General features: G+C 35.3%; 1 protein-coding gene and 1 long non-coding RNA gene across 3 annotated transcripts in view; one reads left to right on the top strand and one right to left on the bottom strand.

Moving 5' to 3' along the window:
- The first annotated feature begins 1,309 nt into the window (after positions 1–1,309).
- Positions 1,310–25,246, top strand: part of LOC111516107 (sialin) — a 57,133-nt gene continuing 33,196 nt past the window's right edge. Inside the window, exon 1 of one of the 2 annotated variants that reach the window (XM_074175821.1) lies at positions 1,310–1,861. In XM_074175821.1, the coding sequence (XP_074031922.1) occupies positions 1,771–1,861 (91 nt within the window). In that variant the 5' untranslated portion in view covers positions 1,310–1,770. Of the gene's footprint in view, positions 1,862–19,050; positions 19,203–25,246 lie in introns of those variants that run through there. The other variant, XM_074175823.1, reaches the window with a different exon arrangement.
- Positions 1,860–19,052, bottom strand: LOC141482488 (uncharacterized). Its single transcript, XR_012465560.1, has 3 exons — positions 18,941–19,052; positions 11,482–11,583; positions 1,860–3,201 (listed from the first exon to the last, which is right to left on the bottom strand). It is a non-coding gene; the product is annotated as an uncharacterized lncRNA (long non-coding RNA).

Raw genomic sequence — 25,246 nt, 5'->3', positions numbered from 1 at the left:
GTGGGAACTGGACAACTTGGTCGATCAGGTGGTTGACCCTATAATTATAACACCAGGGGATGATGACAGTTCTTCGGATGAAGACTATACTGATGTAGAATAATTTAATTGAATTGTAAATATACTGTAGCGGGATAAGCAATCTGGACAGAGACCAGTGTATCAGTGACAGTGACACTTTTGCTTAGGTTAGGGTTTAGAATTAAGGGTAGTCTGAATAATTATTTTCTCGGAAGGTTCTCGAAAATTGTACCTAGTAATCTCTAGAACATTCAATTAGGGTATAAATAGAGTGTTGTTAAACGTTAAGGGAAGTTCACAGTTTTAGTATTGTTCAAGTGTCATATTGTAATAACGTATCCAGTAAAGTTCTTGTCGTTTTTGTGAATAAATTGATTTAAAGTCCCCACAAGTGTTTCAATACGTAAAGTTCGTTCGTGTGTGTTTGTGAGTATTTCCCGATTTCGGTTCGTATATATTTTATTGTTACATTTTATATTTTTTTAATAACACTGTTCTGCTGTATTAAATTTTTATTTCCTTTAATATAATTTTTATGAATGCATATTCTTTTGGCAATTATCCCACTAGCGCGCCTCTGGCTCAGTATTTATCCGTCGATAACAATGGACAAATCCCTTAAAACAGGGTGATACCTACCTGCTCTTTATGAAACGACATAATTTTGCAATGCGGACTAGGGAAGTGACAGAATTTATTGACGGATCACCCTGTAGCGCTTTTGAATACTTAATGAGATTTTATTACTCTACACTCTTTTGAAATAGACTATAGCTTCCTAACTATTCTATTAAAGGGGAACTGCTGAAAGGTAGGGGGCACTATATCGTTTACTTGAACTATACAGTCCGTTAGATACACAGTACTCGGTTATATTCTGGACTCGACTCCTACGTCGCCTCGTCTGTAAAACATACTGTAATAAAAATAAACTAATTAATACAGTTTATTTTATGCTTTTCACTATAAAAGAGTTTCACAAAAACCGCGACACGTGTTTCGCTATACAATAGCTTCCACAAGCGTAGAAAAATATTGTATAGCGAAACACGTGTCGTATTAATTAGTTTTAATACGGATTTTCATCAAGTATCGGCCAGTTCCATTTAAATACTGTCATAAGTCACCTGCCGGGCTTATACGAAAATTACCATTTCAAGACGTTATATTTTAATGGTAGTTTCAGTCCGGCCCTGTACACAAAACGCAATCACGTCTCGCATCCCAGAGCATAGGATAGGGACCGAAGAATGAAGTTTGAAACTCGAAAGTGCATCGGGTAAAAACAACAAGAACCGTTAGTCGCCTAAAAGGTCGTTGCATCCGGTGTCCTGACCGAATAACTACCTGGTTTCATATCGGATGTATTTTATACCTGCCTACGAAAGTAAAACGCAAGCACGCACTGGCTACACGAACTTTCCTGTATCTATAATAAACTTTATTTTGCATATCTGCGTATCACATGCTTGTTTATTGTTTTCTCCGTTCCGTTTCAGGCGGGCTTCAATAGAATGCTTCAGTGAATCGTCTACCCGCATATCCAGAGATGTTCTGACTTGTGACCAGTGAGTGTATAGGGAGCAGGCAAAATTCCCACAGTTCAATGTGCGGTTCCGAATAAACTAGAACGTGGAGTGGACTTCTGAATCGTCGAATAATTAAATGTGGAGATAACCAATTACTTCTTAGTGGAAATAATCAAACTCCCAGTGTAGTGTGAGTGAGCTTGTGAGATTATTATTCAAAATGAGTAAGCCCGCGCCCGCTGAAGCTTTCGAAATCGAAGACTTGTTAAACAAGGAGAAAAATGTGGTTGTTCAACCACGTGGAGGGAAAGGTGAGATATATACTTAATCCGTAACTTTCGTCAAAGTTCGACATAACCTCTTCTGTTCAAAAACAGTTCGACGGTGATAACGCAAGACTTGCTAATGCGTGATATTGACGGTGTTGCCAAACGTCTCCGTTACTTTGATAGATTAAATTTCTATATTTGCACAATTATTGCTACATCATAACATTGCGAAAGATGTTAATTTAGTGAAAAAATAAGGCGGCAGTTAGCACTGGTTATGGAAGTTGAAAATAAATTAATTTTTATTTTTCATTTAGTTCATACATTATTGAAAGAGTTTTATTCTCTCCATTGAAAATTTATTAGATATAGACTGGACATCAAGAATATGTAACACTGATTGAGATAACAAACCTACTTAATAATGGTGTGACCATTTCAAAGGTCAGATGTTGCAATTGACTTCTCTGGTGGAGTCGTTGTGACTCAATTGTTTAAATTGAAAATGTCTAATTTTTGAATAAAAAATTATTTTATGTCAATATAGTTCTTTATTATTTTTCTTAGTTCCAAATTACATAACAGTGTAACTTATTCTCGTGCGAATATAAAGTGAGTTTTATGGCCCTGTCTAAATAAACAAAAATCTGTTTCTGATTCATTTAATTCCAACTTTATTGTGGAAATTAAAGTGTCTAATACACACATCGCTATAATTCTTGGACACCCTAATGTTTGTCTAAATGAGACACTATTATTATAAGTGAAGAAATATATTACGAAGTACATTTGATTTGGTTACGTAACCAATTAAAATTGATTGAATTCTGTTTTGACAGAACAAGAAAAAAAATACAAACGAAAAATAAGTAGTGCATAATAAAATGATTACTGAAAACAGAAATCTAGAAAAAAACCACTTTGTAGCGAAATCAAAAATACATTTATATTCGGCGAGTCCTCCCCTGTTCTGTACTAAGGTGTTAACTCGCCTGTGCATGGAAAAAATAATATCCATTGAGATGTCGTTCCATTCTTCTTGGGCCGCCAATGTGAGTTCCTGAAGGATGATAGAAGAATTAATTCTGTTTGAGATTGTTCGTTTGACGAAATTCCGCACGTGCTCAATGGGATTCATGTCTGGCCAATTTGCTGGCCGATGTAATCTTTGAATATTCTCAATCTCTAGTGCACTTTGAACTATTCTCGTAAGATGGGGCTCCTAGTGTCTGGAATGGGAATACGCTGTGTACGACGACCATGCATTATGCCTCGCCAAAACATTACTGATCCTCCTTGGTATGGAACGACTTCTCTGGCAAAAGAAAGTCTTTCTTGTCGTCCTGGCCCTCTCCAAACTCTGTGTCGCCGATTATCACTAACTAAACCAAATATGGACATTATTATTGTGAATATTTTTGAATCTCTGCACTGGTGAAAGAAATAAGGATTAAATGTACAAAAAACTGGCCATGATGAATATTTCGTTTTACATTTCACGAGGGGGGGTCTAAAAATTTTGGCGAGGTGTGTATTTTAATATACAATTGAATATTCGTTCGAATTCACGTAAAACTAGCGATTCTGGAAGGATGAATCGATAGAGATTTCCAAATCCTAAAGGTAGCATGCTAAATATATTCTGAATATCTTTCGCCAACCGACGTACTCCGCCATCCACCACAGCGCTTCTGTGTGGTCAAATTGTGTCTTCAGTTTTAACCAAAAAAGTAAATATCACGTCTGAATTTTCCAGGCCGTCTGAGTGGGAGGGGGGTGAAATATAAAAAAAATCGTATCATCAAAAGTTGAATTTAAATTACCTTATACATTGAGTTATGTTATTTATGCTGATAGATTCAACAGGATGAACATCTCGTTCAAGTTTCTGTACGATGTGGGGGATGGAAATATATAAAAAATCATATTCTTTAAAATTTAATATATACACTTATAAAATTGAGTTATGTTCTTCCTGTTGATCGATTCAACAAAAAACATCATGTACGAGTATTTCAGGCTCTCAGGGGGGTGAAAATATGATGGAATTATAAAAAAATATGTATAATTTCGACAATTGAATTTCAAGTTGAATTTATAAACTTGGCTGATTGCAGTGGCCATATAAGTAACGAATTTTTGAAACTTTGTTAGAATAGTAGCAGTATATCGAATATGAAAAGTGAAAGCCACATCTTACTATGCATTGAGATCATAAAATTGTTTATGAAGAGGATTGTTTTTGCACCCTTATTCCAACGCTGACGTCCCATGTTCATCGTGTAGAATCGACCAGCTGTAATATCGAACATTTTATTGTTGAATCAGTTATTATGATTATCATATCTCAATCTTATAGATGTGCAAATTCAATATACAAAGATGATTTTTTCTATTCTCACCTTATTTTTATCCCCTGAGAAGGCCTAGAAAACTCTGAAATGCCCATCTTTTCCAGTCGATCAACAGGAATAACAATATCTCTTTCTTGTAGGTTCACAAATTCAGCTTTTGATGAAACGTTTTTTTATTTTCAGTTTCTGGTTCATCTAAATGAATTAATACTCAGATTCAACTAGAGAACTATAATAATAATAATCTTTATTGAAATAGGAAACCTAATATACATATCTATGAGTGTAATAATAACACTAGCACAATGAAATATAAAAAAAATGTATGTAAGAAAATTTTAATTTAAACAATTTGAGATTAAAACTAGCATGTAGCCAGACAGTGAATATTACATATAAAGATTTCAGTTTCATATGTTGAGTAATTATTAATTATAAACTGTATAATATGCATATTTACTTTTGACAATTGATAACGGTTCTCTTGTTGAAGCTATATCTGTCAAATTAGTTGTCATTTATTGAGTCTTTTTTGCCAAATCACTATGGACGGATACAACATTCAACAGCACGTGCAAATAATCAAAATTGTTTCATCAAAATGGGTGTTCTGTTCGGGTAACGTATCACGCGCTTCCATCCCACGTTCGCCACAAACGTCCTACCGAGAGGACGAAATGTGGTGAATAAATTTGAGTCCACTGGTTCAGTACATCCGTCCGGCTTCTATGGAGGAACTGAAGAGTCATATCAAGGCTGCAAAGGCCAATAAGGCTCCGGGGGTCGACTCAATAACCAACAAGTTGTTGAAGAGACTCCCGGTGAATTGCGTTGAATTTCTCTTGAACCTAATTAACAGTTCGTTGGCCCTCAGACACTTCCCTAGAAGGTGGAAGCATGCGATCGTCGTCATGCTTCAGGGTCAGAATCAGCTGTTCCCGCAGAACTATCGCCCGATCAGTCTACTCTCGTCGGCGGCTAAGCTGGCTGAAAGAGTTGTACTGCAAAGACTCAAAGAAGAAGTTGAGGACCGAAATGTTCTGCCTAACGAACAATTCGGTTTCAGGAGAGATCACTCCACTGAATTACAGGCTCTAAGGTTGGTCGAAAACACCATCAGCGAGCTCAACACTAACAATAAAGTGCATATTGTGCTGTTAGATATTTCGAAGGCCTTCGACCGAGTATGGCACGAAGGCCTTCTGCACAAGCTAAACGCGTTCGACCTACCTCGGGGCCTGATTCGGTGGATCGGGTCTTTCCTGAAAGTCAGAACTTTTCAGGTCAGAGTAGAGGGCTCTCTGTCTGATAGCAGATAGATCCTCGCTGGAGTGCCACAGGGTGCCGTGCTCTCTCCGACGCTGTATTCACTCTATACCAGCGACCTGCCTAGGTCCGAGCGAGTGAAGATATCCCTGTACGCCGATGACACGGCTCTTCTCTCATCTTCCATGGGTCGAGAGCTCGGCGTCGTCTACATGCAACGTGCATTGGACGACCTCGAGCGCTGGTACCTCGATTGGAAGATCCGAGTAAACCCGGAAAAGACTCAGGCGATAACCATGGGAAGATTACTATCTTCTCCGGCCAGAAAAGTGAGAATCCCTGGAAGGGAGATTGACTGGCAAGCGCGGGTAAAGTACCTCGGCCTTCTAATAGACCGTAGGCTCACGTGGAACCCGCACATCATATACGTTAAGTCTAAGATCGAGGGTCGGATAGCCAGTCTGTACCCTCTGATCAATAGAAAATCAAAAATGAGCACGAATAACAAAATTATGATCTATAACACGATGTTCAAGCCTGTCATCATGTACGCTTCAGGCGTCTGGGGACAAGCGGCTCCGTCCAACATTTTCATTTTGGAAAGGTTGCAAAATAAGATAATTAGGATGATTGTGAATGCTCCTTGGTTCGTGCGGAATGAAGCCATCCGCAGAGATTTGCAGCTGCCTTCCATTCGGCAGTCCATCCAGTCGAGGAATGAGAGAGTTTTTGAAAGAACAGAAACTCATGAAAACCCGTTAGTTAGGGAAGCCACAGATTATGCTGCAGACGACCCCTCCCGATATAGAAGGCCCCGACACTCTGTCGAATGAGGCCCTCATGTCCCCCGTTAACGGATGAATAACTTTCTCATCCATCCTACCCCAGCCAGGTAGAGGTATCCCGTGAAGGGCGGCACTGATGTCTAAGGACTTCATGCCGTCATCAATCAGTCATGAACCCATTGGTCCCTCTCAAGACCAACAATCAGCCAAAAGGGTAGGAGAGCTGGTCTCCAAACCTGGAAGAATTGACGATGACATTCTGGCAACTGGTTCAGTAAACGATTCATTAACACCCGTACATCGAAAACGAAATGCAATATCTGTCGAAAATATAGCCACTGTCTGTGAGAATGCGCAGGAGAATCCGAGGCAGCTGTTTTCGTGTCGCTCATAAGACCTCAGCATTTTGCAGATCGCAACTTGGCAAATTTTGCGTCGTGGCTTGGGCCTGTACCCGTACAAAATTCAACTGACCCAGGAACTGAAGGTAAACGACCATAGACAACAATTTGTGTTCGCTAAATGGTCTCTGGGGAAGTTGACATTTGATCCTAATTTTCATCGAAAAATTATCTTTAGCGATGAGACCCATTTCTGGATGAATAGGTACGTGATCAAACAAAATTGTCTAATTTGGGACGAGACTAATCCACATGAGATCCAAGAGCGTCCAATGCATCCAAAAAATTCATTGGATTCTGTTACTGGATTTTGGGCTGGCGGTGTCATCGGTCTGTATCTGTAGAATAGGGAGGGTGGGTGTAGACCCACAGCAATTGGGCCATATGTGACCCATTGTACATCCTCCCGAGAAGTTGCCCTCCTAGGTCTTCGTCCATCCTGTCTTTTCCAGGAAGGTGGACACGTATTGGCAGGTGTAGGCCAAGACTCGCTGAACACACACTCTCTTTGGCAACCTTGAGGTGTCTCACGGTGGCCTCCACGAAGGTTTTGGAAGATGCAGCGAAATTAGTGTCGCTTCTTCAACCTTCCTGGGGTTCCCTCCGTAGAGGTGTACAAGTAAGGGAGCTTTCCTGCAGGGGCAACTGGTTCCTTGCATTTATTCAAGGCTGAGCTCTTGGCGCACGCCGCAGGAAGTGCCCTTGCCGTTGGAGGTGGAGTAGAGGAGGAGGAGGGTCATAGGTCTATATTTCTTTGAGAACGACGTTGGCCAGACCATCACTGTCAACGGCGAGCACCATAGGTCGATGAATACAAACTTCTTTTGGCCTGAATTTAATGATTTGAATACCGACGAAATGTGGTTTCGACAATGTGTCACACAGCTCATGTCACATTGGATATTCTGCATGAGTGATTTGAGGGCATGGTCATCTCACATGGAGGTGATGTAAACCGGCCACCAAGATCGTGCGATTTGATCCCGTTAGACTTTTTCTTGTGGGGTTTTTCTAAGTCGCGGTTGTATGCGAATGAGCCAAAAACCACAACGGTCCTCTAAGCCAACATAACCTATGCCATCGGTCAAATTCAGCCTGATTTAAGCGGAAAATTGGACGTTTCGGGTGCGCTCTACAGAGAAGCCGTAGCATACATTTGAACGATGTTATATTCCACACATAATGGCATCAATAGGTCTTTCGAAGGATAAAAAAATTCGATGATTTCACTCAATAGGAATCGCCTAATTGAAGACCCAATACATACCACTAATATATCTATAATAGTGACGTAATAAGAAATATGGATTGGCCATTGAAGAGAGAACATTGACTTCAACGACTGAAAAAGATGAAGAAATTCACGTCATAGCATTCACGTCACTCATACACTTAACGTCAGATGCAACGTCACGATGTTTTGCGGGTTGCATATTTCCATTGATTTACTTCAAAACATTATCATGCTTAGTGCACGTGATCTCCTAGACAAGGTTGCTTGTACAGAGTTGCACTAAGGAAATATAAGGAATTATTGAATTTTTTTTAATGATATGCGGCTGGGTATAGGATTTTTTTTTTAGGTGGAGTGTAGGGACACAAATTAGCAGTTTCTACAGCCGTATCAGTACTTGATATTTTAAAAATTTTAAACTTTTAAATTCCGTATATGTACACACCACAGGCGTTAAAACGTAACCCACCACTCCGACTCTGCAGCGATATATTTGAATGCCAGCCGATTGCAATCAAATCTGATTGGCCAGCGTAAGGAGGCTCGTTTATTTTACCCAGTAGAAACAAATGTGCGCGGTGATCATGTTTTGATCACGCGTCTATCATTGTTTGGGTTACTTTGTTTGTTGGATGGACAGAGTTTATTGTGTAGCAATTATGTGAATGATATCTGATTCAATTCCATAACGAATGTTTGGAGTCCAAACTGTTTGCATTCGTCCTTTTTTTTGGAAGATTTCCCCATTTTTTGTATTAAGATGGAGAAGCAGAAAGGCAAAACCTTTCTTTCCCAAAAAAAATTTGACTCCAACTCAACTGAAGTACACGATAATCATAAATTTAAATGAATTGCGGTATTATTTTTTAAAAGACGGTCTCTATATATGTTTTCGTGAACAGAATGGACTCAAACAAAAAAAGCAGGATTAAAGGGGGATTTTGAAGGGTGGAAAATCATTTTTCCCTGTACTTAGGGTGTTTTATTTCTGACTAGTTGTTGCCCGCGGCTTCGCCCGGGTAGAATTGGGTTTGTCACATCAAGTTTCGTGACAAACCATTTTGAACAAATAATTACAATATTTTTTCATCAACCGAAAACTTTAGGTCTCCTTTTCCAAAACGAAATTCAATACAATCTTTGAGCCCCTCTTTTTTTCCCCTGGGGGTGGAAATTGCTGATTCCTTTTCTTGATGCTTATTTACGCTATACAAAGAACCTACCTGCACATTTCAAGATTCTAGGTTCAGTTTTTTCGGCTGTTTGGTGATATAAGAGCGAGCAACAGCTAGTAATTTATATTTTCACTTTTAAAATACAGTAACTGAAAAAAGTATGCCAACTATACTAAAAAATGAATAGCTTCGAGAATCGAATTATGTTAGAAATCCGCAAAACTAACACAACCGTTAACGACGTCTGCCTCACCGCGTTCAGGTCGCGTTCTCGGCGATGGTGCTTCATTGCTTAGACCGATCATCTACCCCCGCGCACCGTTTTCCGTCGCGTGGTATCGCTAACTTGATATCAAGTTAGCGATACCACTTTTTTATTATAAAGTTTTCCAGAACTTTGACTAGACCATTGGTTTAGTATATTTATTCGCTAATTAGTTGCGAAGAAAAATATTTTTTCACTCCTTTTTTTAAAAAATACATGTTGTCTCGCTAACTTGATATCAAGTTAGCGATACCACTTTTTTATTATAAAGTTTTCCAGAACTTTGACTAGTAAATTGTAGCCTTATTCTGATGTATAAGCTGTATTTATGTAAATCCATTCAGTCGTTTAGGCGTTTAGCTTTCACATTCATAATATTAGTAGAGATATAGATTTCCCACTAAGTATATTATTTTTTTCAATAAATTCTGAAAAAAAAGAATTACAACAGTCAATTTTTACTGACTTAATGATTGTTTCGAAAATATATATTCTTACAAAAAATAAATAAATCAACTAGTTGTATAAAAATATATTTTGCATCTTTGAGTACTCGATTTTTATTCACGAAGATCCTAACGAATTGGGAAAATTCTCCTTGAAGTCCATTAAAAATAGAGTCTATTAACGAACAATAAACAATATTTCATCATGAAATTTGCCGAATGAGCAAAACTGTTTACAAGTACTTCGGTTAACTTCTTTTTAAATAGACTGCTTAGCCGAAGTATTCCTCCTTATCATAAACTATTATCAGCAATAATGCATTTGAAGACTTGTAATTGTGTCCATTTGTTTCTTATACTCAGATAAGGGGGCCTGATAAACCTATTACAATATCCATAATATGTATTTCCCTCGGTATTTCCTAACTGAAGTTTATCCTCAGATATGCAGATGAAAGTATTTACAAAATGAGACGACAAACGTTTATCTCAATAGTCAATAAGCGTCAGTCATGTATTTACATTTACAGGCATTCAAATGAAGTAATATGATAATTTTTGCCGGGTTGCCAGTTTGTATATATCGACTAGAAGAAGGGGATAAAAAGTTTAATTTAATTCAAAATAGTAAAGGTATAAACCTTTTTGAAGACGAAACAGTTATATATTTTCTACAGTGCCCAAGTGAAAATTAACACACTGTGTAATATACAGGCAGTTTTTTTAGCTGATCCACTATTGCTATGTCGGAAACAGCAAGACCTACAAAGTTAAATTGGACAAAAGTTTTCTATTTTGGGGAACTAGAATCTGTTTTCAGATCGACAATATCAGTAGTTGTTTTTGAAATAATCGTAAAACACTAGAATTGTCAAATTTCGATTTTTGTCCACCCGGCCTCCATTTCGAATGATATAAAAAAGGCAGAGGAACTTTCAATACTGTGATATATTTGTTATAATCTGATTGTAACAAGTCGCAGTGCGACATTTTTTTCATTAGATTTCACCATCAACTTAATTTTTTTATATAAGGACTTGTAATACATTAATTCAATAGAACTGGCCGATACTTGAAAATCCATATTAAAAAACTAATAAATTGATTAGTTTATTTTATTTTTTGTAATACATTGCTAAATTCGTTATTACAGTAGCTACAAAAATCGATGAAAGAAACTGAAGAAATAGTCGCGTATTTCAATAAAATTGGTGCACATAAAATATATCGAAGTTTCAAATAAAAAGTTGGTATAAGATCTGTTGCACAAAAAATACAGGCTCGACTAGTTGTTAGTCGTGGACGAAGATATTTATAGAGACAATAATACTCAGCAGTCAATTTTGGCGTTCAAAAGTTTATACAAAAACATTACAGAAGTCCGTTTCCGACGTTTTTCCGATGATATCAAATCAAACTTGAGCATAAGTCTCGGCAAAAGCTCGAAGTAATCTGTACCTCTTGGTGGATGTGTTCCTTCTGTTTTGAACATAGAAACTTTAAGAACTTTTTCTGGACTTTCTCGATTGAAATAATATGTTGGCTGTAAATAGGACACCACTCCATTCAATTCCTTTATAGAAACAAATCATTTTCCTTCTGCATGAAAACATGCAATTGTAATCTGTTTAAAAAAATCTGTTTCTGTTTTTCCGTTAATCATCTGTCGCCCCCATACGAACGACAACTCTCAGAAGTTTAGAAACTTGTCGAGCTAAGGACTAACGAGGTCTTACCTTTTGACGTGTGATTCCTAACACGGTGAAAATCCAACTGAATAACCTCATTTGAGGCCAATTAGCAAACTGCCTATCCTATCTAAGGTATTCGAGTGGATTCTGAAAGATCAAATTCTTTTGTATACAATAATAATTCAATAACAAATGTTCAATCTGGATTTCGTACATTCTATAGCACCACCACCGCTCTTGTCAACATCACCCAAGATTTATTCAAAGCAACTGATAATAATGAAGTAATTGCTATGGTACTCTTGGACTACAGTAAGGCATTCGATACATTAGACCACAATATTATGTGTAGGAAAATGTTATGTGTCGGATTTAGTGAAGGGACTGTAGATTTATTGAAAAGTTACCTCAGAAATCGGACTCAGTCGGTATGTCTGGATGGAAAGTGTTCTAGTGCTTTACCTGTTGATTATGGAGTACTTCAGGGCTCTCTCCTTGGCCCAATTCTGTTCTCTCTATATATATATCTGACTTCCATAAAATAATTGATCATTGCACAGTTCATCATTATGCAGATGACACTCAGTTATTTTATAGATTTCCTCCAAGTAACTGGCAGGGGGCAATGGAAAAAATTAACAGCTTTCTACAAAAGTTACTGGATCTATCTATAGCCCATAACGTGAAATTGAATTCTAAAAAATTTCAGCTGATACTTTTTGGCCCGAAACACAAAAAGGAAGAATTGAAATCCAACTTGGATAAGACTTGCTACAAACAATTACAGAAAGCAAGAACTTGGGTGTATGGCTAGATGCTGATCTGAGATTTCACAAACATATAAATTCACTTTGTCGTAGCTCATACAGTATCTTACGTCAACTCTATCAAAGTAAAGATATTATGACTTCCAAATTGAAGTTTGTGAAACCCTCATATTGTCTAGATTAGCATATTTCGATATAATCTACGGGCCTGCTTTGATACAAACTGATGTAAATCGCTTACAAAGAATACAAAACAATTGCATTCGTCTTTCTTATGGTGTGAGAAAATTCGACCATATATCCCCCAAGTTCGAGGAGTCAGGTTGGTTACCGATTGCTAAAGCCTGGCAGTTCCACCTACTCGTCAATACACATAAATTCCTCATTTACAAAAAGCCAAATTATATTTATGAAAGATATAAAACTTTCAAATCACAGAATAATTCGAGGACACGAAACCGTCACACTTTTATTATTCCAAAACACTCGACAGCCTGCTTTTTTCGTAGTTTTATTTACAACTCTATCAAACAATACAGGGTTTTTCATGATGAGCGTTAATTAGCCGTTTCTGACAAACTATTCAACGGATCAACCTGAAAATTTCACAGTATGCATAAATCACTATGACCTACACGCCTAAAATATTTCAGACGGAGCGGCGTTTCTACTATAAAGTAGCGGCTTCTTTGATTTCTCAAATGGAACACCCCGTATATAATATCATATTATGATTCATTATCACTTTGTCAACAAATTCATATAATATTTCCCTATACCTATATACCTATATACCTATAAAGAATAAAAGTTGAAATCCTTAAGACAAAAGTTGAAATCCATAAGACTCAAGTTGGCTCAAAATGCCATTGAGGTTGATATTCAGAGATGCCAATATTACAGACATTACCATAACTCAAATCAAAATTTCTGACAAGGGAAGATAAAGTTAACAATTTGGCAACGCATTATGTGAACAATACGCGGGTACACTTCACTGTAATGTTGGTTGCATACCAGGCATGAAAGGTAGAATAAAGCTGACAGTTCTAATTTAGCACAGTAACTTTATACCGAAAAGCCAACGTTATTTTTATTTAAACCTTCAAAAGTTCCAAAATGTATTTTCCAAATATCTTTCGAATTATCGGTTTTACGTTAATTCTAGTTATTCTACAATAGTTATTGAGAAGAAATATGCGAAAGTGATTGAAGGGAACGGTGGGAACTACAGAGGAAAAAAAAAGGAAATAGAGAAAACGAAATGAATATATTCCCATATTGAAGTGGAAATCACAGATATATAGCGTTGAGAGAAACAAAGTTGAGATCCGAAAAACTCAAGTTGGCTCAAAATGCCATCAAGGATGATATTCGGAGATGTTAATATTACAGATATTGCCATTTTGTAACTCAATTCAAAATTTCTGTCAAGGGAGAATAAAGTTAACAATGTGGCAACGCTGTATGTGTTCATTACGCGGCAAGTATGCTTTGTTGTAATGCTGGTTGCATACCATACATGAAAGGTTGACGTTCTAAAAAGTTCAACTAAAAAATGGAATCATTTTTATTTTAACGTCCAAAAATTTCAAAAGGTTCAAATTGAAAGAAGTATATTTTCACAAGAGATCAATTCTTGGGGAAGAAAGATTTTGGCTTTCTACTTGTCCATCTTTATACAAAAAATAAATGCAGGAATTTTTCGAAGAAAGAAAGCAATTAATATTTCAAAATAAACTCTTTACAAAAGAAATAACTTTCAGACACAAACTGGAATAGAAAGTCCTCTAGAAACAATTACTTTCATATAAACATTGAATTACACCAAAACAAAAAAAACCTTGGAAACAACTACCTTTATATGAACATTGAATTACACAAAAAACACTTTTTCCTATTCAGTTTGTACTCCAGACATTCGTTATAGAATTGAATCAGATATCATTTACAGAATTGCTACACAATAGGGAAACATGTCACTTTCACTGTCATCCTCATTGGCGGACATCGATGTTTCGGAATAAGACACTTGTCTTATTGCTTCTTTAAGATCAATCTGGATAACATTGCAAAATAAAGCATTCAATTCATAAAATTACCACCTTATGTCACGAAAGAGTTAAATCTATTCATGTCACGTAAAGAGATTTTTTCTTCCTTCCTCTGAAAGTTTCCCACAGAATATCATGAGCTGTTCTCGAGAAAGTTAAATCGTTGATTTATTTCTACTTTTCTGCTCTGTATCTATAGTATACAAAATATGAAACGAAGTGTATGAAGGTTTTTAATTGACCTTCACGAAAGTTGCAATATGCAATATTTTTATTTTTCATACGACATAATATCGTTTACTTGGAGCAACCCTACCGAGATAGCAATAGTGTGCAATTAAATTTTCGACACCCAGTATACGAGCACTAGCATGGATACACCTAATACAGTAAAAAGAAGATTCCTGAAACTGTGGGAGATGTTGATCGCAAAATGTTCAGTTTCAATCAATTTGAATTGGTATTTTGCCGACGGTTTTAATTTATTTTTAGACTTAGTCATTCATAAAATGAATCAACACTTGAGTCGAATTATATTTGGAAACTATTAATTTGAGCTCGCATAGTTACGTAGTACACGAACGTTAAATGTTTATCAAACGAAACCAGATGGAAACCCATAACTCACGAAGTCCGAACTGAAAAGCAATCAAGTGCGATAAAAATAATAACTAGGTTTTCAGGGCAAATGTTATTGAATTAATTTATTATTCTTCTTGGTATCCACGACCCTGAGTTTTATCATACTCAAAATATAACGAAACACTGTGAAACCTTCGCCAACAAATTTCGTTGCAAACACCTCTTTTACGATCCATGAGTTCTAAAATAAACTGAGATCATTTATCGTACTATTCAGATGTCATATCTCCTCAAAAACATCTAGAGGCGACATATCAGGTGATCTAGTGGGCTCCTCTAAGACACCACGTCTTCCTACCTACCGTTTTGAATAATCAACAAATCCATATGAGTTTCAAACTGATGTTACGATAAGATATTTCTTTATTACGACGATGATAATTAGTCAAACCGAATACCCTTCTAGATCTACCTCCTCACCACATTTTTCCGGAGAGAGAGGCTAGATGGACTGCATATTGACTTGTGCACATTGCTAATTGCACATATCAATTTAATGTGAACCAACCAATTGTTGGTTCACAGATGAATCAAAAACACCTTCAGGTTCTGGTGCAGGTGTTTTCAGTCGCAGACCCAGGACAGAGATATCAACCTGCCTAGGAACTTATGCGACTGTATTTCAAGTGGAACTTTACGCTATTGAATTGTTTCAAGTCAATAAAAATATTCTTGGAAAGTCAAGCGGCGTTGGAAGCTCTTGGCTCCTATCGAGTAGCGAATTGCTAAAAACGACTCTCCTCGATTGGAAGTCTTAACAGATTATCTCTGGTCTAGATTCCTGGCCATACTGGCTTGGCAATGAGGCTGCTGACTCCCTTGCAAAGGAGGGTGTTGCAAGAAGCTTCATCGGACCAGAACCTGTCATTGGTATCGCTTTAGGCTTTGCCAAACAAACATTGAACACCTGGATGGCAAGAAGATTTATGGACTTCTGGCACAATCTTCCAGGATTGGCCCATTCCAAGGCGTTTATTCAACCTTCGGAACTTGATACCAAACAATTGTTGGACTACAGTAGGCCTTCTTACAGGTCACTGTCATTTGAATCATCATATGCAGAGACTCGGACTGTCGGTAGGCAGTGTGTGTCGCCTCTGTTTAGAAAATGGTGAAAGAGCAGAGCCGTACTCTTACCATCTGACCATTCACCATACAAACTAATCGGCTTCGTTAAAAAGCTGGGTTCATTTGGTCGAGTGTAAATAGGTGTGAACCATAATAAACCCTTGCAGGTTGTGGGGGAAGGTCGAATAGACCCACTCACTTTGGACCTAACCTAACCTGACCTAACCTATCCAAACCGGTAGACGGACAGACACGGTGTCTTAAAATAGACCAGTAGATCACCTGATAAGACGTCGCTAGGTATTTTAGAGGTGATATGTGGTCTAAGTTCACAATATACAATAGCAGTCCATTTTAGAACTTGTATAACGAAATTACCCCAAAAAAAATCATAATGACTTCATTTTTTTCAGGAGAGGAACATTTTGAACATTTATCGTTGTTGTTGTTGTGGACTGAGTTTTGAATATATGATCTCTTGTAATTATAATATTAATCGTATGTACGAATATAATATAGGCTGAATCGATTTCCAAAAATTAAAAAGCGTTGGATAGAAAATTGAAATACCCATTGACAAAGGTATGACAAGACCCTATTTTCATAAAAAAAAGTTGATAGTGGTGCATATGCATTATCTTAGTCGTCTTCTGATGATACAAACTCGGTTAGCGAAACGTGCGTCAAGGGGGAAAAGTGTTTTCAAGAAAAAAGAAGACGTACGGTTCAACAGAACGTGGTAGGTACTCAAGAAGGCCAGAAATTACCTAAAATACAACCTAGTAACAATACGGTCCAATCAGAATCACCCAGCAAAAGTGCGGATCAGTCAGAATAAAAATTAATGAGAATGAAAATGAAAGAGGTGATATTAAGAATTTCACTAGTTCGGACTTCCATTGTCTAATATATAAAATGATTTGAAATCCCTGAAACAACTAAAAAAGGAGAATTGAAAATGAATAGCTGAAAATAACAATTAAGTTAAGCAAAAATAAACTGAAATGAAAGAATAGTGAAATAAAATACAAGTAAAAATTGAACGATTGAAACAAAAAATAAAAAGAAATAAAAATGAAAATCCAAATATTAAAGTTAAGAGATTCCAAGCCACGCTGGTTCACGACGTTTCGATTGTTAGTATTTACAATCGTCTTCGGGTATGACTGGGAACCAGTCCGAACTAGTGAAATTCATCATGAAACATTGTCAATCACCCTCAAACAAAGGCGATATTGAGTTGATAATACTGAAGACGGAAATATAACCCATGATATAAAAAGAATATCAAACATATTCAACTATACGTATATAGATATGGGAAACAACAATAAAAAAACACATAATTTTGTGGAAAATATGAATCCAAAGTGTGTGTTTTCTGAATCCACCATTCCAATTCAAGTTGCGAATATAATAATTGAGGAACTCAAAAATAACAAAGCACCCGGTGGAAAACGGGTGAAATTCCTCTCTCAGCTGAGCGTAAAATAATCATAAACAATCCTTATGAACGCAAGACGCGATGTGATGATTATGAGCAGTGTTGGGCCGTGGTGAAACTCGCCCAGAGCGCCCGAAATCACAACAAACTGCTGGTAAGGTTATGGTCTCGGTGTTTTGGGATGTACGTGGTGTAATATTCATCGACTATCTTGAGAAGGGTAATAACATCAACAGTGAATATTATTTAGCGTTATTGAAGCATGTGAAGGCCGAAATTGCAGAAAAACGACCCCACTTCAAAAAAAGAAAGTGCGGCTTCATCAAGTCAATGTATAGTATCACAAATTAATGAATACGATGGCAAAATTGCATGAAATGGGCTTCAAATTGCTACCGCAAATACCATATTCGCCAGATTTGGCTCCCAACGACTAGAGCTGTTCATAGGCCTCAAAAAAATGCTCATCAGTAAAATATTTCGCTCGAATGAAGAGGCTATTGTTAAAACTGAGGCCTATTTTGAAATGAAAGATAAATCGTTCTACAAGTATAGCGGCGCTGGAATGATTGTGTGACTCTTGATGGGGACTACGTTGAGAAATGAAGCCAATTTTAAACAAAAAAATGCACTTTCTCTCTAAGGCCCAGGACTGTTCATCCCAGATGATGAATGTACATAGTATATTTAACATTTTCGATGTTAAGTATATTTTATATTTCAGATTTTATTTTTAGGCATACGTTTTTCATCGTATACAGGCATCTGATGCTTCGTGGGCCGTTTTATATTTAATTTTATATGTATTTGAATATTTGCATGGACGTTCCGCAATCTCCCCCGCCACCATCGCCATGATCAGCCCCACCTAACACCCGCTGAATTATAAATACGAGTGAACACGTAGCTTGTATGTCAGTCGTCACTAAGACTTCGAGAACTTCGAGAACGTATTTTGTGACTTCGGCCATGAAAATCTAAAAATGCATTCTATAAAGAGCCCTTTCGAATAACTACAGGAGACGAAGTTCTTGGGGTGGATGTCAAACATAATAATATCATGCAGTGTGTTTCGGAAACTTGGAGGAAAAGGGCAAATCAAAAGACTTCAATCCTGTCTGAATTTTTATAATGCCTTCGTTTATATTCCTTTTTTCATTTGTGTTATTTTGATTAGTTCCACTTTCCATTACACCAAGTTAAAAGCCCAAATCGTTTCACAAAAATAATTTCTAATGACAAAATGATAAAGTTATATCGTCATTTAGCGTTATTCATGGCATTGTGGATATTAACAATTCTCATAAAGTTTGCCGAATCTGTTGTGTGAATTAATTTCAGATAATCGTTTCGCGTTAACACGGTGAGGATTGATCAGCTTGAATTGACATCAATATTGAGAACTGAGATATAAATATTACTGTCTTCCCAAACCGAGACATAACATCAAATGATCACGTAACTTAAATTCAACGAATCGACGATAATTACCCCTAATTAATTGAAAAAATATATGGCAATCAACTCACCAGGATAACTTCACGTACAGAATGCAAAACAACACTATCATAATGGTTGTTTGCTGCTGATTGTTGACGAGTAGCTAGGAAATGGTCGAGCTATCTTGACATTCCGTAATCGCAGTCAATCAATTTTTGACGCAGTAGTAAAAAATGTAACCGAGTTAAAAATTACCTCAGATGTGGTTTAGAGTAATTTGGACTGCAGTTCCGTGGTGTTGTGTTTGTGGTTTTTGTCTGTGTGAGTAAAAAGTTCAGCAGTGCATTATGGGTGAGTAAGATTACTCCTGTGGCGATGAGGGTGAGTTTTTTCAGGAATTTTAAAATGACGGCCTCATAGCACAGTCTGGAACATCCACATTGTTTTTCCTTAGAAAAGATCCAGTAAGATATCGATATAACAGAGTTTTTTGAAATTTCAATGTTTGAAACTTAAAAAGTTCATTTCAATTCAATTCGAAATCTTTATTTTTCTTTCGACATTTATAAGTATCGGAATTGTTGGTAGTAGGAAGTTCGAAGAAAAGGAAACCTACAATTTAAAAATGCAAATAGATTATAAAAACTCAACATGAAATACAAGATTATAAATATCTACAGATTAACAGTGTCTTATATACTATCAGGAACATCATCACGATACTTGAAACTATAAAAACATTTTTTAATTAAAATTGCTTTCGGTCTTTGAAGAAAAACCAAACAATCACACCTTATGTGAACGAAAATAAGCAGGTGCAGTTGAAGAAATGTTCATTTTTGTTCTCTTTGGCTAGTGTCATATCCCAACCAGCTGCAATAGTTTTATTTTGTTGGTATTTCATAATTACTTCCAAAATGGTGATTCATTATATTAGAGGAGTCGTAAACGTAATACAGTTGTAAGCAGTAAAAGTGTTTTATAAATTTTTCATAGAAACGTTTATAAAATAAAATTAAAAATCCGTTATAAAATAGTCACGAAATTATCACAGAAGAGTTTTTACAATTAACTTATAAAACATATTTTCCTATAAAAGTAAATTGTTTTGTAGCAGTTTTATAGCACTTTTCTTTGAGGTTTTTATGCTCTTTATAAAACTGTTTCAAGATTATTTTATAACTGCTTTCTGTAGCTTCAATGAAATTATTTTATTAGAATGCTTTCAGACATAATTTTGTTTTCATTGCCATATTGTCACTTTAATAATAATTTCCCAACTATTCTATAGTATGGTATATTTACTACAATTCACAAACAATAAAATAACTATTATAAAATCAAATTGCTTCCGCTAATATATATTTGCTGTCGCCAAGAATAATATGCAGCATTTAAGAAGAACCAACTAACATTGATTTTAGAGGTCGTGTAATTAAGTATAATTTGCCAGTTTTATTTGACTAGCGTCCCAATAACTATATACCTAATAACGTCGTGTAATATTGGTCATTGGAAAAAAAAATAAGAAAAGTGGTTCGTTTTAGACGTAATCTAGTGCTTCAATTTTGTTCTTGCGAAAAACAGGAAAAGGTTATTGATGATGAAAATCCGTCAATTTGAGTGGAGCACCATGTTTATATACACTCAAATCACTAGCTGAAAACTCCTTCGAAATTCAGCTTTTATATACGAAGGAAGAAGCTTCTTATTTAATATCTAATATTTATCCAAACAATACGTGAGAAATCCTATTTTCATTCTTATAGCAATCTATAACTTTAAAAGTAGTCTGACTCTGTCGCAATACCCGTCACTCCTAGAACTAAGTGTCTCTTAAAAGTTTTATAGGGATAACATATAAGCTAAAATACGTTAAAACACTTGCTATTGATAAGAAATTATTTTATAGAATGACGCAATTTTAATATGATAGCAATTCAGAATACTGACATTAGATGAGTTGAAAATATGATATAGTGCACATTATAGTGATATTTACAGATGAAAAGTACATAGATATTATAAGATTATATTATTTAGAACAAACAGAGTTAATTTGCGATTAAAAAATGTATACGTCTACAGAGTGAATTTTTGTATAATTAATATTTTTTTTCCAGAAATTTTAATAAAAGGGTGGCGCGCTTAAATTTTACTAATAATAGGCTATATATTCGTCAACAAAATTTCATTCGCAGTTAAAATATAAATCTTTGAAGCACAATGTCTTTAACAGTTTTATGAGTACGAAAGTGAAATTATTAAAATGGCTTCAACTTTTCTGTATTCAGTTAGTGACATATCTATCATATTTTCCTAATGTCCAATACAAAATGAGTTCTTGCGCCTTTAAGAAAACATTTTGAACACTTTTTTATTTCATCGTTATCGTTTTAGGCTAATTTTTTATGAATAGTGTTAGAAAAATTTTATATTAACTGCCGAAATGTTTACGAAACTGTTTTGTAGTGTTTGTGAAAGGCCTTAAGAAATATTTATAAAGACTATAATGTTTCATAAAACGGTTCCAATTTACTATTCATAGCTGTTTTATAAACACATTGAACACATTTTTGGGAGAAATACAGTTTTATAATTTGTTTCTCCGAAACGTTTTCACAACCATTATAAAATATAAAAGTGCTAGTTGGGATGGATCTTCTTTGAAAAATATGAAAATTTTAATGGAAAACTTTATGCAAGTGTAAAAAGGGCAACGTTTTTAATTTACCCCGGCAGTATCAATATTCCAAAGTATTTGAACAAATAATATATTCAAGATTGTATGGATACGTTGATACGTTTGTTTGAAGGTGATTGACAATGTTTCGTGATGAATTTCACTAGTTCGGACTTCCATTGTCTATTATATAAAATGATTTGAAATCCCTGAAACAAGTAAAAAAGAATAATTAAAAAGAATAGTTGAAAATAACAATTATATTAAGCAACAATAAACCTGAAATGAAATGATAGTGAAATAACCTACAAGTAAAAATATAATAATTGAATAAATAAAAATTAAAGGAATGCAAAAAGAAAATAATAAAAAATAAAAAAGGTGTAGAGATTCCAAGTCAGTTTGTTCACGACGTTTCGATTGTTGGTATCTACAATCGTCTTCTGGTGATGACTGGACTGATTCCTCCGAGAGATGACTATTTTATAGATCGTTGAAATACTTTCACTTTCTCTACTTTCCATTTTCCGCTTCACTGATTCCGTGAGAGATGACCGATTTGGCGGGAGTTGGTCATTTTTCGTTTGATGATGGGTTTCCATATGTTTCGTATATCTACGCTGGCCTGGCTGAATACGTTGTTGGACAACAACGTATTCAGCCAGGCCAGCGTAGATATACGAAACATATGGAAACCCATCATCAAACGAAAAATGACCAACTCCCGCCAAATCGGTCATCTCTCACGGAATCAGTGAAGCGGAAAATGGAAAGTAGAGAAAGTGAAAGTATTTCAACGATCTATAAAATAGTCATCTCTCGGAGGAATCAGTCCAGTCATCACCAGAAGACGATTGTAGATACCAACAATCGAAACGTCGTGAACTAACGTGACTTGGAATCTCTACACCTTTTTTATTTTTTATTATTTTCTTTTTGCATTCCTTTAATTTTTATTTATTCAATTATTATATTTTTACTTGTAGGTTATTTCACTATCATTTCATTTCAGGTTTATTGTTGCTTAATATAATTGTTATTTTCAACTATTCTTTTTAATTATTCTTTTTTACTTGTTTCAGGGATTTCAAATCATTTTATATAATAGACAATGGAAGTCCGAACTAGTGAAATACGTTGATACGTATCCATACAATCCATATCCAGCAACATTCCAATCAGCAAAATTGTTTTATAATTCCATGGTGCTACAACAGTTTTATTTTGTTGTTATTTTATAATAACTTCCAAATTGTTTATTGATTTTATATTAGTCGAGCCGTGAACACAATATAGTTGTAGGCAATAAAAGTGTTTTACAAATTCCTCAAAGAAACGCTTTGCTTATTTTATAACTGCTTCCTATAGCTTCAATGAAATTATTTTATAGGAATGCTTTAAAACACAATTTTGTTTTCCATTTTATAGTGCGGTATATATACTATAATTTCAAAAAAATAAAATAACTGTTATATTTGCTGTCACCAAGAATAAAATGCAGCATTCAAGAAGAACCAGCTGACATTGATTTTGTAGAGGTCGTATAATGAAGTATAGTTTGTCAGTTTTATTTGACTAGTGTTCCAACAATATTCCCAATAATGTCGTGTAATATTAGTCATTGGAAAAAAATTAAGAAAAATGATTTGTATTAGACGAAGACCCACGTAACCTAGTGCCTCAATTTTATTCTTGCTAAAAACAGAGAAAGGTTATTAATGATTGAAAATCCGACGATTTAAGTGGAGCACCATGTATCGAGAGGGACTGCAAAAAATCGATGTCGGAATTCTGTTCGTCTGGATCCCACAAAACGATTTCCCTTTTCAGATATTGAGATATCCGAAATTTGAGCTCGATTAAACGATATTAACCCGTGCCGTTCGTCGCTCAAAGTTTGAAAAAATCCAAATTTTTGGCCAAAAAGTTGACATATGGAGCCATAACTCCAGAACGTGAATTATAAAATCTCATAAGAAAGCTAATGTTGTTTTTAAAAATTTGTATTATATACATAATTGTTGTTATTTTAAGTCAAACCGAGGTACAACAGTCAACAAACAGGTGAATTTTGCTTTTTTGGTATATTTTTAAGTTCAAAGTAGAAATATAATAAAAAAAAAGAAGTAATTCTGATAAGTTTAATGACATTTTTTATTTTAAAATATAAAAATCAGGTATATAATACTTACAAAAGAGACAGAAAAGATACAGACGTAATACCTATATGAGTTGATAATTTTACATAGTTATCTAATCTATTCTAGAGCTTTTGTTAAAGTAGGCTCTGAACATCAGGATATAATGCGGCATTTGCTTAGAACTTGCAGGACATATTGCTTTTTGTCCTTTACTTACCAAAAAACGTAATCGTTTTTTGGTAAGTAAATTTACCAATCCCCCATCAACTACCTCTTTTATTTTTTCTCTCTTAACTTTTGGATTTACAACCCTAGCGTGCTCTGATGGTTCATCTGTGCTACTGAGCAATTTATTAGCCGTTGACAACTTGTCATCGTCTGAGCCTAATGGTGGGATCAAAAAAAGATAATCCCACCAACTCTACATTGGAAAATTTGGTCAGGGTTATTTCTGCAATGTCGTTGTCACATTTTTCATTTCATCCAGACATTTTTAAAAGATTGCTCAGTGCGTGGCGCAAGATAGACAAAGAAAAATAGGACATAGCTATCAGTGTCAATCTAATACAAAATCCGCTAACTTCAGAAGTAATTGCAAAATTTATTGCTATGCTGAATTCGAGACAAAATTAATCGAGACCCACCCCAGAGATGACTACAAGGAGCTATTGCAGTTGGTTCTCGTATTTCTTGGTGACATATCTATTGTATTTTCCTAGTGTCCAATACAAAATCACTTTTTGCGTCTTTAAGAAAACATTTTGAACACTCTTTCATTTTATCGTTATCGTTTTAGACTGCGTTATATTTTGTTACGCTTACTTGGAGCTACTAAAAAAACTGTTATAAAATTGTATTTCAATTATTTTATAAGTATCTTTACAAAACTACTTTTTAGACGTGTTAGAAAAATTTCATAGTAACTGCCGAAATGTTTATAAAACTGTAGTGTTTGTAAAAGGCCTTACAAAATAATAATAAAGACTAAAATATTTTTAAAAATGGTGCTAATTTCCTACTTATAACTGTTTTATAAACAGATTGAAAAAATTTATGGGAGAAATACAGTTTTATAATTTATTTCTCCGAAAGATTTTCGTAACTATTATAAAATTGCTACTTGGGATGGCTTTGTTTCCAAAAAAAATCTGTTAACACAAATGTATTCAGCCTGTTTGTACAGCGTATGAAGCAGTTAATAGTAAGTCACAACTTGATGTAATAGTTAATGATTTTAAAAAGACTTTTGACAAAGTTTATCTCGATGTACTAATAACAAAGTTGAATGAGTTTGGACTCTCTGATATCACACTGAGAATGTGCGGAAGTTATCTTGAAAATATATTCTTAGTAGTTAAGCATAATAACTCGGAGAAATATGAAGCTAATTATGAAGATTATGAAGTACCACAGGGTTCCAATCTAGGACTCTTACTCTTTGTTATATTTATGAAAAACTTGCCCCCGGTTCTCAAGTACTCAAGCTTTTTATTATTTGCAGATGATTTCAAAATTTAAAAAAAAAATCAGACTGTCAGGGGCAGAGTTATGTTGCAGAAGGACTTGCATTA

The sequence above is a fragment of the Leptinotarsa decemlineata genome, unplaced genomic scaffold, assembly GCF_025532065.1.
Source record: "Leptinotarsa decemlineata unplaced genomic scaffold, Ldec_3_MD MMD2_tig00001393_RagTag_RagTag, whole genome shotgun sequence".
NCBI classification, from domain to species: domain Eukaryota; kingdom Metazoa; phylum Arthropoda; class Insecta; order Coleoptera; family Chrysomelidae; genus Leptinotarsa; species Leptinotarsa decemlineata.
This window is presented reverse-complemented; position numbering and strand designations above follow the sequence as displayed.